Source organism: Octodon degus, unplaced genomic scaffold (genome assembly GCF_000260255.1).
Source record: "Octodon degus isolate 3935 unplaced genomic scaffold, OctDeg1.0 scaffold00026, whole genome shotgun sequence".
NCBI lineage: Eukaryota > Metazoa > Chordata > Mammalia > Rodentia > Octodontidae > Octodon > Octodon degus.
The window spans coordinates 12,528,853-12,544,100 of NW_004524602.1; the positions used below are offsets into that span (position 1 = coordinate 12,528,853).

Sequence of the window (15,248 nt, forward strand, 5' to 3'; positions counted from 1 at the left end):
AAAGAAAGAAAAAAAAGTCTGAATAGTATACAAATGGTGGATGAGAAAAATACCTTGAAAACTAGATTTTGAAAAGATGGGGCTGCATATATAGGTCATTGGCACAGTTCCTGCTTGGCAACCTCAAGGTCCTGTGTTCAATTCCCTGTCGAGAGGAGGGGAGAGAAGGGGAGGGGAGGGAAAGATAAAGGAAGGGAAGGGAAGAGGAGAGGAGAGGAGGGGAAGAGAATAAGATGGCCTTTTATACAGAAAGAAAAGAAACTGGCCTTTTTCTTTTCTGTACCAGAAAATAGTTATATTTCAAGGTATACTAGGTATACTGAAGCCCAGCGTTGTGGTGCACATCTATGGTTCCAGTACTATAGAGGTTGAGTAAGGAGGAGCTTGAGTTTAAGGCCAGTGTAGGCTACTTAGCAAGTTCATGACCTATCTCAAAACAAACAGGTATATTCAAGTCATTTAGAAAAAAATGAGGTCAGACACACTGAGTTATAGCATAGACACTGTCCTTTTACAGTTTTATGGTAGATTCAGATGAAGCCATTCTGACCAGACCTGGCCTGAATATTGCTGGACTTCTCTTTTTCAACTTTTCTAGGTGATGACATGTGTTTGGTGTAATAAAAAAGGTTTATTAGCTACAAGTGGCAATGATGGCACCATCCGGGTGTGGAATGTTACCAAGAAGCAGTATTCACTGCAGCAGACCTGTGTGTTCAACAGACTGTGAGTGCCTGCTTCAGTTGTGTAACGTTTGCAGCAACGCTTACTGCACCTTGCCTCGGTTGTGTGGATGTAATCAGATTGTCACTGCATTTTTACAAACTTGGCTCGTAGGATAATATTATCAGATCTCCACTGTGTGTTTTTAACTTTTAGGGTAGTTACTCAGAAATTACATATGAACATTATATTTGGATTTAGAATTTTAAAATAAGGGTTTACTGGAATATGCTAAATAAAATAGGTTAATTTTTCATGAATCTCTCAAGGGTTATTTGGAAATTGCTTAGAGCAATTACATTGGTTGCGTATTAGAATGTAGCATTTTAAAAAATAATACTGCAACCAGCTATAGGTACTTTTTTCCCTGAGGACTTCACTAATAATCAAACAGGAATCATTGCACTCTGAATAAAAATGTGTACAACCTGTACAAAATCTGACCATGTCTGCTTACAAATTATGTACTAATTGAGAAATAACATATTATTATTCTTTTATAATTCAACATTTTTTGCATGATGATAAATACTAGCAAGTACTGCCAGTATACCAACCAACATTGTGAAAGTATTCTAGTATGTGAATTCCTTGTGTTATGGTTTGGAATGTGTTTACTTTTGGACAGTGGGGATTAAACTTCTAAACATATCTCTTATATCCTAGGGAGGGGGATGCTGAAGACAGCCTTGGGTCACCCAGCGATCCAAGCTTTTCACCTGTGTCTTGGAGTATCAGTGGCAAATATCTAGCAGGGGCTTTGGAAAAGATGGTGAATATCTGGCAAGTTAATGGTAAGAGTCAAGTAAATGCAAGGAAACTGCGTAAGCCTTTTTCTTAGCTTTCTGAGTCCAGCCAGTGGCTTTTCTCTGTGTTGGAATTCACAAACTATTTCACAACTCTGAAAATCTGTGCACAGTGTGGCTTAAATGAAGAGAGCAAACATTTATTTTCTGATTTGTCTTTCTAAGAGTTATAACCTAGTAGCTGTGAACTAAACATCCTCTTAATATAGTTAAGTAGTCCTGAAGGTGAAGTCATGGTCACTGGATTTTAAGCTGTGTTTTCTTATGAACCACTTGAAATATTTTGGTTATTTTTCTTTCACAGATACACACCATATCAACTTAATATATCTCTCTAGAAAATAGAAACTATTGTGATGTTGGTCTTACTGGTATTTATGTTCATTTTTACTTGTTTGGGAAGTAGCTGTTTCACATGTTAAAGGAATAGCTAACCTTAACTATAGATAAACTAATCGTGTTAACTTGGATTTCAGTAATGATTGGAGAAGGTGTGTTGGACATTTACCACTAAATATTTTTTGCTTTATTCTCTTTTTTTAAATTCTTTTTTTATTCTCTTTTATTAAACTTATTTTTTGGTCCTATTAGTAGTTACCAAACACAAACCTGTTAATTTGATGATACATAGTACATAATCGAAGAATTCTGTCTTCATGTCTTCATAGATTTGTGGAGTTACTATTAATTACTATTACGAAAACTGGGCATTGCGTTGAGTATATCAATAAGCAGCAATTTTTTGGCTCCTGGTGTTTTTTAAAGAATTGATTAAAAACTAATTCATATTTTCTCCCTTTTAGGAGGAAAAGGATTAGTAGATATTCAGCCTCATTGGGTGTCTGCCCTGGCGTGGCCAGAAGAGGGTCCAGCTGCAGCCTGGTCAGGAGAGTCTCCGGAGTTATTGCTGGTGGGACGGATGGATGGATCGCTGGGACTGATTGAAGTTGTTGATGTGTCCACCATGCACCGTCAGGAGCTGGAGCATTGCTATCGAAAGGATGGTAAATGACTACACTTATATCTGGTTGCGCATGCTCTTCCCAAATCAAAGTGATTTGTTTTGTTTTGGCTCTTGCTTTTAAAACTGCTAGGTAACTGTTACTCCTGGCACTGTTATCTCAACTTTCACTTAGTTATTCATTTTCATTACTGAGTTACTGATCTGAGAGACATTTCTGTTCCAATTTCCATCATACCTCTAGCAGAATATGATTCAGTCATTCCTCTTTGTGTAAGTGACTTAATGTTTATAAAAGACTCCAACTCTCCATTTAAAGTTACATCTCTCCCAAGAGGAGAAAAAGTAATCAAAACAGATGAGTGAAAGAGATGAATTGAGGAAATGGGAGAAGGTGGAGGATTAGAATTCCTGCCTGACAAGAGGTGGTAGGAATTCTTCTTACATTTATTTCTCAAAGGTATTTGAGTAGACACATCTTAGTAGTAGTTTTTGTTAGTTATTTTGGGCAAGTAGAATAATTCAGGGGTCATGGTGCTGATAATCTATTAACATAGAAGGATTTTATTGAGTTTTAATTATTTTCAAAAATTTAAAGTTTTAAAAAAGGTAAAAAGTTTTTTCCATCCACTTAATTCCTACACTCCTCTGACCCGTCTTTATAGGTAGGGATTTTTTAAACTTCTTTTCTACCCTTTCAGTGTTACATGTATTTGAAGAAACAAAGATGAATGTAGATTGTTAGAGCATTCTGATATAATATGGAAACGCACTAACGAGGGATTATTAAAGAAGCAGAAAAGGGGTGGGTAATTCCTGTGACTTGGGTTATTTCACATCTCAGTTTCATGGTAAAGTTTTTCCCAGAAGAACCTGAAACAGTAACCTAAATCAATCAAGGAATCCATTTGTTGTGTCTTTTTCAACAACCACTTTAAAAAATGAGAAATTAAAAATAAGATAATCTTTGTCACTTACAAATAACATTTTAAAGTGGAAATCCTTGCTTTAATCCCTGTATTTTCTCTAATACATTAAAAAGCTGTTTGTAAACTTACTACAGTAGTTGCAGAAGCATAAATTTATTTCAAGTTTTCTGTGTTGTAGTTGTATAATGCCAAATCTATTCTTCTGTTGTTTTGTTTTCATCATGATAGTGTCTGTTACTTGCATGGCGTGGTTCAGTGAAGACAGACAATTTGCTGTGGGCTATTTTGATGGAAAGTTGCTGCTGGGAACAAAGGAACCCCTTGAGAAAGGAGGCATTGTTCTAATTGATGCACATAAGGTAAAAGTGGCTTCACCAGCTGGTTACTTGTCCTACCTTTTTTGCTATAATATTTCTTTTTTTACTATATTTATATAGCAAATATAATACTTTTTTAATAGTATTTCTTGGTACTAGTTTTTTTTTAGAAAAAATTTTGTATCAGCTACTCATGATTTAATATTTTACAGTCTTTGGGCTATGTATATACATGGAAACTTGTATTGAAAAAGCCATCAAGCCAGGAAAAATTAGTAAAATCAAAACAAGTAAACTAGTAACATTGTGGAAATATCCACTCCTCACCATGTCCCCTAGAAATTCTACTGAAAGAAGGTGAATTCTTTCCCTTAGGCAGAAGTTGTCAACTCATATATTTACAGGACTGCCTAGGCAAGGAACACAAATGCATGGAACCAGGAAGGTTTAAGAAAGAACAGAAGAGGAAAGTGGATGCAGCTGAAAAATAGAATGTTGAGTGAAGTAAACCAGACAAACTGAAATACAGTATGATATCTCTAATTTGAATAAGGAAAAGTATAAACAATGAATAATGAGGATGTATAGAGGAGACAAGGGTTGGCTGTCTTACAAATAGGAAGGTGTGCAAGAGAGTGAGGAGGAGGGGCAAAGGGGAGGGAAAGGGCACTAAGTAAAACCAAGATATTCCATATTCAGGAACCTTTGTGCCTCAGTGAATGGAAATCATATGCCATAAACATGAGCTGAGTTTAATAATATCCACCAGAATGAAAACGGTAAAAGGAAATTTAGAGTAACAGGGAGGGGAAAGGATTAAGAAAAGAAACATTATATTATGTACATGTACCTATTCCCAAGATAATTATAAACTGCAGGTACTGAAAACATGTAGTAATTAAAAAAGCTAAACATAAAGATCAGAAGAACACACAGCCATATAAATGCAGAACATGTCCCAGATTTTTATAAGTATTTGCTCATTTGGTGTTTTTCTTTTTTAAGGGTTTCTTTTTTCACTCGGTAGTAATTACCAGTCAATAAAATGACTTTTAGTGGATCAAGAAACAAAATTGAACAATATGCTTGTTATGGTTTGTGTCTAGTTGTCCCCCCAAAAGTCTCATGGAATTACTGGGGCAGCTTCTATAGTTTGTGATTAATTCTTGATCCAATGTGGGATTATGGGTGTGCTATTCCTGCCTTGGGGTGAGTAATCTGCATTATAATATAAAAAGGGGAGAAGGGCTTGCCTCTGCTGCCACAGCCACTGCCCCCCACCTTGCTCTTTTCTGGTTTCTACCACTATGAAGGGCTGCCCTCTACCATGTGCTGCTCTGCCTTGTAGCCAGCTGAGTATGGACTGAAACCTCCACTAACTGTGAGCTAAATAAACCTTTCCTTCCGTAGTTCTGGGTGTTAGGAACTTGTCCCAGCAATGAGAGAAAAGTAACTAAGACAGTGCTGTATATAACAAGCACATTTAACTGAAAAGCAAATTCACAGACTGAAAGTCAAAGGATAGAAAACAATTTTCCATGCGACAGGAACCCAGAAAAACTAAGGGTAGCTATTCTATTAGCGGACAATGTGGGCTTTAAACCAGGAAAGATCAAAAGAGATTAAGAAGGTCACTACATACTTGTTAGGGGAAAACTTCAAGAGGAAGAGATAACTATCATATATATGCACCAAATATAGGAGGACTCAGCTGTAAAAGACAAACATTAATAGACATAAAAAGTCAAGTAGGCTGTAGCACAATTGTAATGGGGATCTTACTATCCCGTTGTCACAAAGAGATAGATCAACTAGACAAAAAATTATCAAAAAAAGTAAAATTGAACCAAACTTGTAAACAAATGAAATTAATAGACCTTTACAAAGTGCTCCACCCAACAACATCAGAATATACATTCTTGTTGGCTGTATATGGAATGTTCTCTAAAATAGACCATACACTAGCACATAGAACATGCTTAAATAAATACAAAGGAATTGAAACCATGCGTGTTATCTGACCATAGTGCAATGGAATTAGAAATCAATCACAAAAGAAACTGCAAGAACTCTAAATACATGGAAATTAAATAACACCATCCTGCGGCCTGGGGAGATGGCTCAGTGCTGTAAGTGCCTGCCTGGCATGCACAAGGACCCAGGTTCGTGCCCTGGTAGCATATGCTGTGCCCTGAAAATACATCTGAGCTGCTTAGCAAGACCCTGTACCAAATAAATAAAAAAATTTAAAAAAAATTAATAAATAACACCATCCTGAACAAATGAAATCAAAGAAGGGGCCGGAGAGATGGCTCAGAGGATAAGCACTTCCCTGCAAGCACAAGGGCCTGAGTTTAATCCCCGGTTCCACAAAATAAATAAATAAATTAATTAATTAATTAAAAAAAGCAAAAGTTACTGGAACCTGTGGATTGCAATGAATTTAAGAAACAATGAAAAGGGTCAGGAGATGGCTCAGTAGAATAAGCACTTCCCTGGCAAGCACAAGGGCCTGAGTTCAATCCCTGGTTCTACAAAAAAAGAAAAAAGAAGAAAGAGAAAAAGAAGCAATGAAAGAAATTTATATTAGTGACCTCTCACATCAGGAAAACAAAAAGAGCACAAATAACCTACTGCTGCGCTCCAAGCTTCTAGTCCAAAGAAGGAAAAAAAAAAAAATTATGACTATTAAAGCAGGAATTAATGCAGTGGGGACTAAGAAAATAACATAAAGAATTAATGAATTGAAGAGTTGATTCTTTGAAAGAATAAAATTGATATATCCCTTCCCAATCTTAAAAAAAGGAACAAAAACTCAAGTTCATGCAGTAAGGAATGAAAAGGGTGAAATCCCTATAGATCCTGTGGAAATTCAGAAGATCATCAATACCTACTTTGAAAATCCTGACATAGGATGGAAAACACAGAAGAAATTACATATTCCTAGAAACATATGAATTACCAAGGCTGAATCAAGATACAAAAATTCTGAATAACCCAGTATCAGCCAGTGAAACTGAAAACATAATTAAAAATTTACCAACAAAGAAAAGCCCAGGTCTTGATGGATTCACAGCTGAATTCTACAGGAAATTTAGAGATATAATGCAAATACTCCTTGAACTCTTTAATGAAATTGAAAGGGAAGCAGTTCTTCCTAATTCCTGGAGATATTACCCTGATATCAAAACCAGAGAAAGACCCAAGCAATAAAACTCTGTGATGAATATAGATGCAAAAATCTTCAATAAGATACTAGCTAACAGAATGCAGCAAATCATCAAGGTTATATATTACATCCAAGTGAGATTCATCCCAGGAATGCAGGGATGGTTCAATATATGCAAATCAATAAATTAGTATGTCATATCAAGAGTGTCAAGGACAAAAATCATATGATCGTCTTAATAGATGCACAAAAGGCTTCTGAAAATCTAACATTCATGATAAAGAAAAACACTACAAAACATTGAAATAGATTATCTTTACCTCAATATGATAAAAGCCATTTATGACAAACAGGTCAAGATCACACTAAATGGACAAAAACTAAAGCTTTTACTCTAAAATCAGAAACAAGACAAGGATGTCCATTATCACCACTTCTATTCAGTATAGCTCTGGAAACATTAGCCAGAGCAAGTAGACAGAAGGCAAAGAAGAAGCAAAATTATCATTATTTGCAGATGATACAACACTTTACATAGAAAACCCCAAAACTCCACCAAAATACTTCTGGATTTAACACCCAAATTCAGTAGCATAGCAGGATACAAAAGTCAGCACTCAGAAATCAATAGCATTTCTGTACACAAAAAACTTACTAAGAGAGAATTTCTCTGGCTAATGTTTCCAGAACTATATTGAATAGAAGAAAAAAAACAGCAAATAGATACATGAAAAATGTTCAGTGTTACTGGTCATTCAAGAAATGCAAATTAAAACAACAATGAGATTCTCACCCCAGAAAAAAATGGCTTTCATCAAAAAATCAACAAATAACAAATGCTGGCAGGGCTGTGGGTTAACAGGACCCTTCTCCACTGTTGGGAGGAGTGTAGTCTGGTACAACCACTATGATAATCAGTATGGAGATTCCTTTAAAAGGTCCCATTTGGGCCCAGGGAGATAGCTCAATAGAATAAGCGCTTGCCTGGCAAGCACAGGGTCCTGACTTCAATCTCTGGTACTGAAAAAAAAGGTCCCATTTGCCCCAACTATTCCCCTTCTGGGCATTTTCCCAGAAGGATGAAAAACCTCATAGCACAGCAATATGTTTACACCCATGATTATAGCAGCACACTTTGTCATAGCTAAGTCTTAGAAACCCAAATACCCATCAACTGAAGAATGGATAAAAAATACGTGGTTTTTGTATACAGTGGATTACTACTCAACTATAAAGAAAGATAATCCCGAGGATTTTATAGGTAAATGGATGTTACTGGAGACCATACTCATATGTGTAAACATCCTATTATCTCCCTAGTATAAGAAACTGAAAGAGTAAATAAGATCCAAAAGGTACAATAGGTATTGTGAGGGAAGGAAACTGCTCAAAAGGAAATAACTGGGATGAGAGAAAAAAGAGAAGAAGGAATGTGTATGTATATATATATATATATATATATATTAATCTTCAATTTACCAGATTGAGGTAAAGATAATATATAATACACATATATAATAGCTAATGTAATTGTACCACTAATTTCTATTATTTCATTGAAAGGAACAGTTTATATTATTTGACCAATTTTATATGCCTATATCTGGTTACTTGAGCAACTACTTTGAAGATAACAATATATATTAATCATTGTTAATTTCCTATACTGTTTTAAAATTCTATATCATTTTAATTTTTTATTGTTAAAATAAAAAGCAACTCAATAAAGGCATGTAAAAATTAAAATAATATATCCCTTCAGAGTCAGAATTTCATAACTTATGCAACATAACATTTCTTGAGCTACGCCTACTTAATATAGACTACATTAAAGGTTGAACTGACATAGTGCTTAGGAATGATGTGCCAGTATCTGATAAACATAAAATGTTAATTTCAAAATAACCTAATTATAGAAGTACAGATCATAAATTATTGAAACTAAAGTATTTATTTGCAAAGGAAGTATTACTCTGATACTTTTTCCCCTACCATTTTAAGGATACTCTTGTTAGTATGAAGTGGGACCCAACAGGTCATATTCTTATGACGTGTGCCAAAGAAGAACATGTGAAGCTCTGGGGACATGTTTCAGGATGCTGGTGCTGTCTGCATTCACTCTGTCATCCATCTATTGTAAATGGCATTGCTTGGTGCAGCCTTCCAGGGAGAGGACCCAAGTTGCAGCTGCTAATGGCTACGTACGTCATCGGTTTGTCTGTCTTAACTTTGTGTTAGTATAGACTGTTGTCTCCAGTAATGTGGCTTCTTAATAGGCTTAGAACAGTTTATTGCCAGTTACTGTTCATATAATAGGTAATACTGTAAGATCACCTCAGAGAAATAAGAGCACTTTTCCAGTGTGATGCTTGGTATGTAACCTCCTTATATGATCTGTCTTTTTTTTTTTTAAAGTGGCTGTCAGAATGGCTTAGTGTGTGTTTGGCGTATTCCACAAGATACCACACAGACCAGTGTGACCGTTTCTGAAGGATGGTGGGACCAGGAGTCAAGTTGCCAGGTATTGTTCTGGTGTTTTTGAAGATTTTGTCTGAAACCGTAAATTGTACATGTTATCAAAAGTAATTCTTCTTTAGTAAGATACTCACTGCGTTATCCCAAAGGGCAAATCTGCTAAGGAAATATAAATCACTGGCATACTTGTGTGGTCAAGTTAGCTTGCATTTTCTGTAAGTCAGAGATACTATAAATTGCTTAAAGGATATTTAATGCATATTGCATAGTGATCATTATGATGGTTATGAATAGAATACGTGCTAGGCAGCCCAGTCCCGCCTTTGGTGTAGATAAGTAGGCGCTCCCTAGGAGTCCCAGAGTGCTCCCTCTGATGCCAAGATTCCACCTCTGAAGAATGGTTCCTGTATCTACTGAGAATTAGAAGGTGAGGGAGGGGAAGATCAAAAACAGAACACCCTGAGAAACAGGACGCTCACTTGAAAGCACAGCTGCCACAGAGCTGATTGTTGCTTTCCAGGATTGACAGCCTATTAGTAACAGAGTGTCTCAGTTTTTAATAGAAGCCTCACAACATGTTTTAAGTAAAACCTCCCAATATTAAACCTTGGCACCTGACTGGAAATTCTTAAAAATGCTAAATGGCTAGCAAATTGTCTTGTTCAACTACCAGTGATTTCCATTTTGACTGTGACACAGACACCCATGGATGAAGCCCCCTGAGATCTTTGTGTATGAGCACAGAGCACATCGATTGGTGTTAGGCAGTCTTAACTAGAGGGAGGAGGGAGCTGAGGGCAGCAAGAAAGGGGAAGAGGGAGGGAAGGAGTAGCCCACACTCCACTAGGAGGGAAATACAGAAACTAGAGTGCGAGCAGGAAGGGTAAAGCCGATTCGCTGTCCTATCAGGGGGCCTGTGGAATAGCCACCTAACACTTAAATCCATAGAGCAAACATATTGATGAAACACAGCCTGTATGACAGAACCGTCCGCCTGCAGAAAGCGGAACCTATCCCTGTAGAATTACATTGTGGATTCACAAGTGTTGGGGGATAGAAATAAAAATTAACACTACAGTTAAGTGACTTAAAAGCAGAAGTCAAAGTGGCACAGTGGTACATGCCTGCCGTCCCAGCTACACAAGTGGCAAAGCAGGAGGAGCACAAGCTAGAGTCCAACCTGAGTAACTTAGTCAAATCCTGTCTCAAAATAGCATTCATAAATGGGGAGGGATGTAGCAAGAAGCGGAGTGTTACCTGATGTATACAAGGCCCTAAGTTCCGTTCCCAGCGTTGCCCCTCTCACAAAAGAATTTTTTTGTCTCTGGTGGATACTTAGAATTTTTCTTCAATCCTTTATTTATTCATTCATTTATTTATTTGGTACAGGGTCTTGCTCCACAGCTCAGACTTGTAGTGATCCTCCTGTCTGAGCCTCCCCAATGCTGGGATTATAGGCCTGTGCCACCACACCCAGTCTCGGGATTGGCACAGCGTGCCCAGGGTTCTGGGGCCAACATAGTATGTGGTACTGGGGTTTGAACCTGGGGTTTGAACCTGGGTCCTTGTGCTTGCCAGACAAGTGCTTAGACCACTGAGCTATCTCCCCAGCCCCAGAACTTTTAAATCTAGTGGAAGGGTAGAAACGTAGTTTAGAAATACATCGAAAAGGGTGAAACTAAGCTCCAGCAAAGGAGGCCTAGGGTCATAGTTCATTGTTTACTCAGTAAGGCTAACTCGCCCTTGTGAGAAGTGTCTTTCTCTCAGTCCTTAGTTTTATGCTGAAATGTAAAATTTCTAAAAAATGAATTGTCTGCCTATTCATTGTTTTAATTTTAACAAATGATAAAAATAATGAATTTCAGGATGGATATAGGAAATCTACAGGAGCCAGGTGTGTTTATCAGCTGCGGGGACACATCACTCCTGTGCGGACTGTTGCATTTAGTTCTGATGGCTTGGCCCTGGTGTCTGGTGGACTTGGTGGGCTCATGAACATTTGGTCTTTAAGGGTAAGAGCATAGGTACTGTTTTTTATATTAAGAATTTTTACAGTAAATCAAATATATGAAAAAAATTAACCAATTCTAGGAATATGTTATGTAATAATACCTTGAATACTAAAGAAACTCTTTTAAGAATTTTTTTAAAGAGAATACAGAATAGTAATATAAAAGAAAAATTAGAAGTGACACAGAATTTCACTAAACAAAATAATATGAATTCAATGGTGTTTGTTGTATTGTACAGTGTTGCCTTCAAATTAGTTAGAATAAGTATTTTTAAAGTCATCTAAGTCCTTTTGGGTAGTTAGGAAGCAATTGGACATTGTTGAATTTAGCTAAATTGTAGATTTTAGAAAACGTTTTTGTGAATGGATAGTGTAGATTTTAAATCTCAATGATGCCTAAGGCTAAGTTATGAGTACTGATAAATATATTTAATTTTAGGATGGCTCTGTCTTGCAAACTGTTGTGATAGGCTCTGGAGCTATTCAGACTACAGTATGGATTCCGGAAGTTGGAGTGGCTGCTTGCTCCAACAGATCAAAGGTAATACTAGAGTTATATCAAAGCATAGGATATATGCCTATACCAAATTTTAGAAATTACAGTCTGAGCACCTTAGTTCAAGAGAAGAAGCCTGACAATGAAGGGATTATACTCATCCAAGATAATGCAGCTGCTTTGTGGTAGAAAGAATTAGAACCTGGTCTCCGGATTCATTGTCTAGCACTTTTTCTACTACCCCCGGTCTGTGATGAGATTGATTTTTTTTTTCTTTTTTTGATTATTTGAGACAGGGTCTCCTTAAGTAGTCCATGCTGACCTTGAGCTCACAGTGACCTCCTGGCTCAGCCTCCTCAGGGCTGGGATAATAGATGTGTGCTGTCACACCCTACCAAATGCACCTGATTATTGAATGATTCCATTTCCTCCAAAAGATAGAAATTTTTACTTTTGCCATCATTTTTTTGTTTTCTGCCATCATTTTTAACATAGCCATAAATCAGGAGTAGTACATTGGTGAACCTTGTAGAGCTCTCAGGGGTACAGCCTTCTGTGGCATGTGTGTGGTAGTTTTGCCACCATTGCATTAAATGATCTCAAGAATTTTCTCTGAAAAAAAAGTGTCTTGAAGACTCAACTCAGTTTTACAAAATATATCTTGGCATTCAGATTTAAGATTCTAGTAGAGTACTGGCAGCCTGCCAGTAAGCAAACTAATTCTATGATGTTATCCCCTATAGGATTGTTGCTCATTCTCTTAAATATTAGAGCAAATGTACTATTTGGTTTACATTGTATGCAGCTAGGTGATGTTAAACTATCAGTTTGAACATGTAGTCTGACTAGAAATAAAGTATTAAGAATTATCCACTTCTAGGAACAAAATCTTGTAATATTAGGGTACTTTGTGTGAAGCCCTTGGTAATAGTGGCCTGTGTAAGTAAACTGCAGAGCCAGAGAACAGTTCTGCTATTCTTGCAGATATGTTCTGGTGAACAGACAGCTTCATCTTCTAGTGTCCCTGTGTTCATGTCAGACTTGAAATATACTGCATACTTTGTCCTTTCAGTCCTGTGAAATACCAAGTAAGTGACACTGTTTCCTTAAAGGGAATCAGGTAAGCCAAGGTAGTTCACACATTTAGCAGTCATTTCTGTTTCACTCATTTTATTTACACAAAATTTAAAGTGGTTTGAAGTTCCATGCACACTAAAATTACAGTCTTTTGGAATGTGAAATGTTAAAAAACAAAGTTGTTTAATGTAGTTACTGCAAGGAATTTCTCAGATTGAATAATGATAGCATTATCTTCTTCAAACATTGTCATCCCTCATCATGTGACATGATTTGTTTTCAACTAGGATGTTTTGGTTGTGAATTGTACAGCAGAATGGGCCACTGCCAATCATGTGTTAGCAACCTGTAGAACAGCCCTGAAACAGCAGGGTGTGTTGGGATTGAACATGGCACCCTGCATGAGAGCCTTTCTGGAGCGACTGCCCATGATGCTTCAGGAGCAGTATGCATATGAAAAGGTAACTGCACTCCTAGAGATCAGCGGATGCTTGGGATTTGAGAATGGGAATTACAGCTTTGAATTTTTCCCCCAAGAGCCTGTAGTCTGAGGAAATAAATGCAGTTATTTGGGCAGAATCAAATGAAATCACTTGTGCCTAAAACAGTTGATCAGTAGTTCTTCAGTGTAAAATAAACCATAATCCTGATATTTATAGTATTTATATCATTCTTTTTCAGATATCTTTTTCACTCCAACACGTCTTAAAATATCTGTGTCTCAGTGTATGGTATTTCTTTTCTGACCCATGTATCCGTGCTTGTGTGGCTGTGCATTCCAAAATTGGGGTTAGGGGACTGTTTAGGATGGGTCTGGGTATCAGTGTTCATACTTTGTGGGAAGCTTAGAACAGCTAGGGCTGAACTGAGTAGTGTCATCAAATAATAGAATGAAAAACTGTTGAATTTGGACCTATGTCCAGCCAGTAACCCAGCCTGTCTCCTCACTCTCAGGAGGCACAGCCTGCCCCGGGCAGAATTCTTTGGGTTTTGTTTCCTCCTTTCTTGCCAAGCTACCTTAATGTCGTCAGCTGTTCGCACACACAATGAAGTTCACTGAGGTATTTGCCCAATTTGTCTTTTCTGGACCTGGTAGTCTCTCTCAGAGGTGCTCTGCCATTTTCCTTTGATGGCCGTCAGTGTTCTCTTGGTAAAAGAAGAAATGTGAGAGGAGGCAGATCTCCAATTTGGTTGTTACATGCTTGCCTTTCTTTTTTTTAATTTTGGGGAAAATCTAATGAAAATATATTATGTATAGTGAGTGATACCCAGATTGGATCCTAGAGCAGAAACAGAGTCTTAGTTGGGAAGTCAAATAAAGTTCTGTGATTTAGTTAGTATTGTGCCAGCATTAGTCTTAGTTTTGATAGATGTTATTGGTTCTCTCAGATGTTAACATTAGAGAAAGTTAGGGGCTGGGGAGATGGCTCAGTAGGACAAGAGCCTGAGTTCAATCACCAGTTCCGCCCAAAAAAACCCAACATTAGAGGAAGCTGAGTAAGGAGGACAGTATATGGGAATTCTCTGTATCGTATGTGTAATTGTGTACCTTTAAAATTATTTTAAAAGAAAAAAAGCTTAAAAATAGTAAAAAAAAATACGATTATAAGCTTTCAGAACACAGTAAATTTATTGTTATTATTATTATTGAGTAACTTAATTTAGAATGTTTGGCACAGGCTCCTAATATAACATCTTTGCATTTTAGCCTCACGTGGTTTGTGGTGACCAGCTTGTTCACAGCCCCTATATGCAATGTCTGGCTTCCCTTGCTGTGGGACTTCACCTTGATCAGCTGCTGTGCAACCCTCCGGTGCCACCACACCACCAGAACTGCCTCCCTGATCCTGCATCCTGGAATCCAAACGAGTGGGCCTGGTTGGAGTGTTTCTCCACCACCGTCAAGGCTGCCGAGGCCCTGACCAACGGGGCCCAGTTTCCCGACTCCTTCACGGTCCCAGATCTGGAGCCTGTCCCAGAGGATGAGCTTGCATTCCTAATGGTAAGTGTACATGAGCTCCTGTCACTTGTAACTGAGATCATATCCTGGAAGTCTGGTGTGCTACAGGCCCTTCATAACTTTTTGCTAGCTTGAATGGCTAGAGGCATGGGCATGATTAAATTGAAGTTACTTGATGGCAGGCCTCTGAGGTGACACATTTATTGTGGTAGAGCTCTGGAGCTCTTGTAAACCTGCTGGCTCTCAGTGACACATCCTTATTTGTATATATTTTAGCATTTTTTCCTGGTCATATTGTAAGATTTATGCCATACAAATACTTTT

General features: G+C 37.5%; 1 protein-coding gene across 9 annotated transcripts in view; it reads left to right on the forward strand.

The window, feature by feature from the left end:
- Herc1 (HECT and RLD domain containing E3 ubiquitin protein ligase family member 1) overlaps positions 1-15,248 on the forward strand; it is a 205,579-nt gene that overhangs the window by 162,604 nt on the left and 27,727 nt on the right. For all 9 annotated transcript variants that reach the window (XM_004628831.3, XM_023712424.1, XM_023712425.1 and 6 more), the window contains exons 52-61: positions 599-726; positions 1,390-1,517; positions 2,333-2,533; positions 3,648-3,778; positions 8,907-9,106; positions 9,321-9,426; positions 11,246-11,392; positions 11,831-11,932; positions 13,252-13,425; positions 14,673-14,966. In XM_004628831.3, coding sequence (XP_004628888.1) covers positions 599-726; positions 1,390-1,517; positions 2,333-2,533; positions 3,648-3,778; positions 8,907-9,106; positions 9,321-9,426; positions 11,246-11,392; positions 11,831-11,932; positions 13,252-13,425; positions 14,673-14,966 — 1,611 coding nt within the window. The remainder of the gene's footprint in view (positions 1-598; positions 727-1,389; positions 1,518-2,332; positions 2,534-3,647; positions 3,779-8,906; positions 9,107-9,320; positions 9,427-11,245; positions 11,393-11,830; positions 11,933-13,251; positions 13,426-14,672; positions 14,967-15,248) is intronic.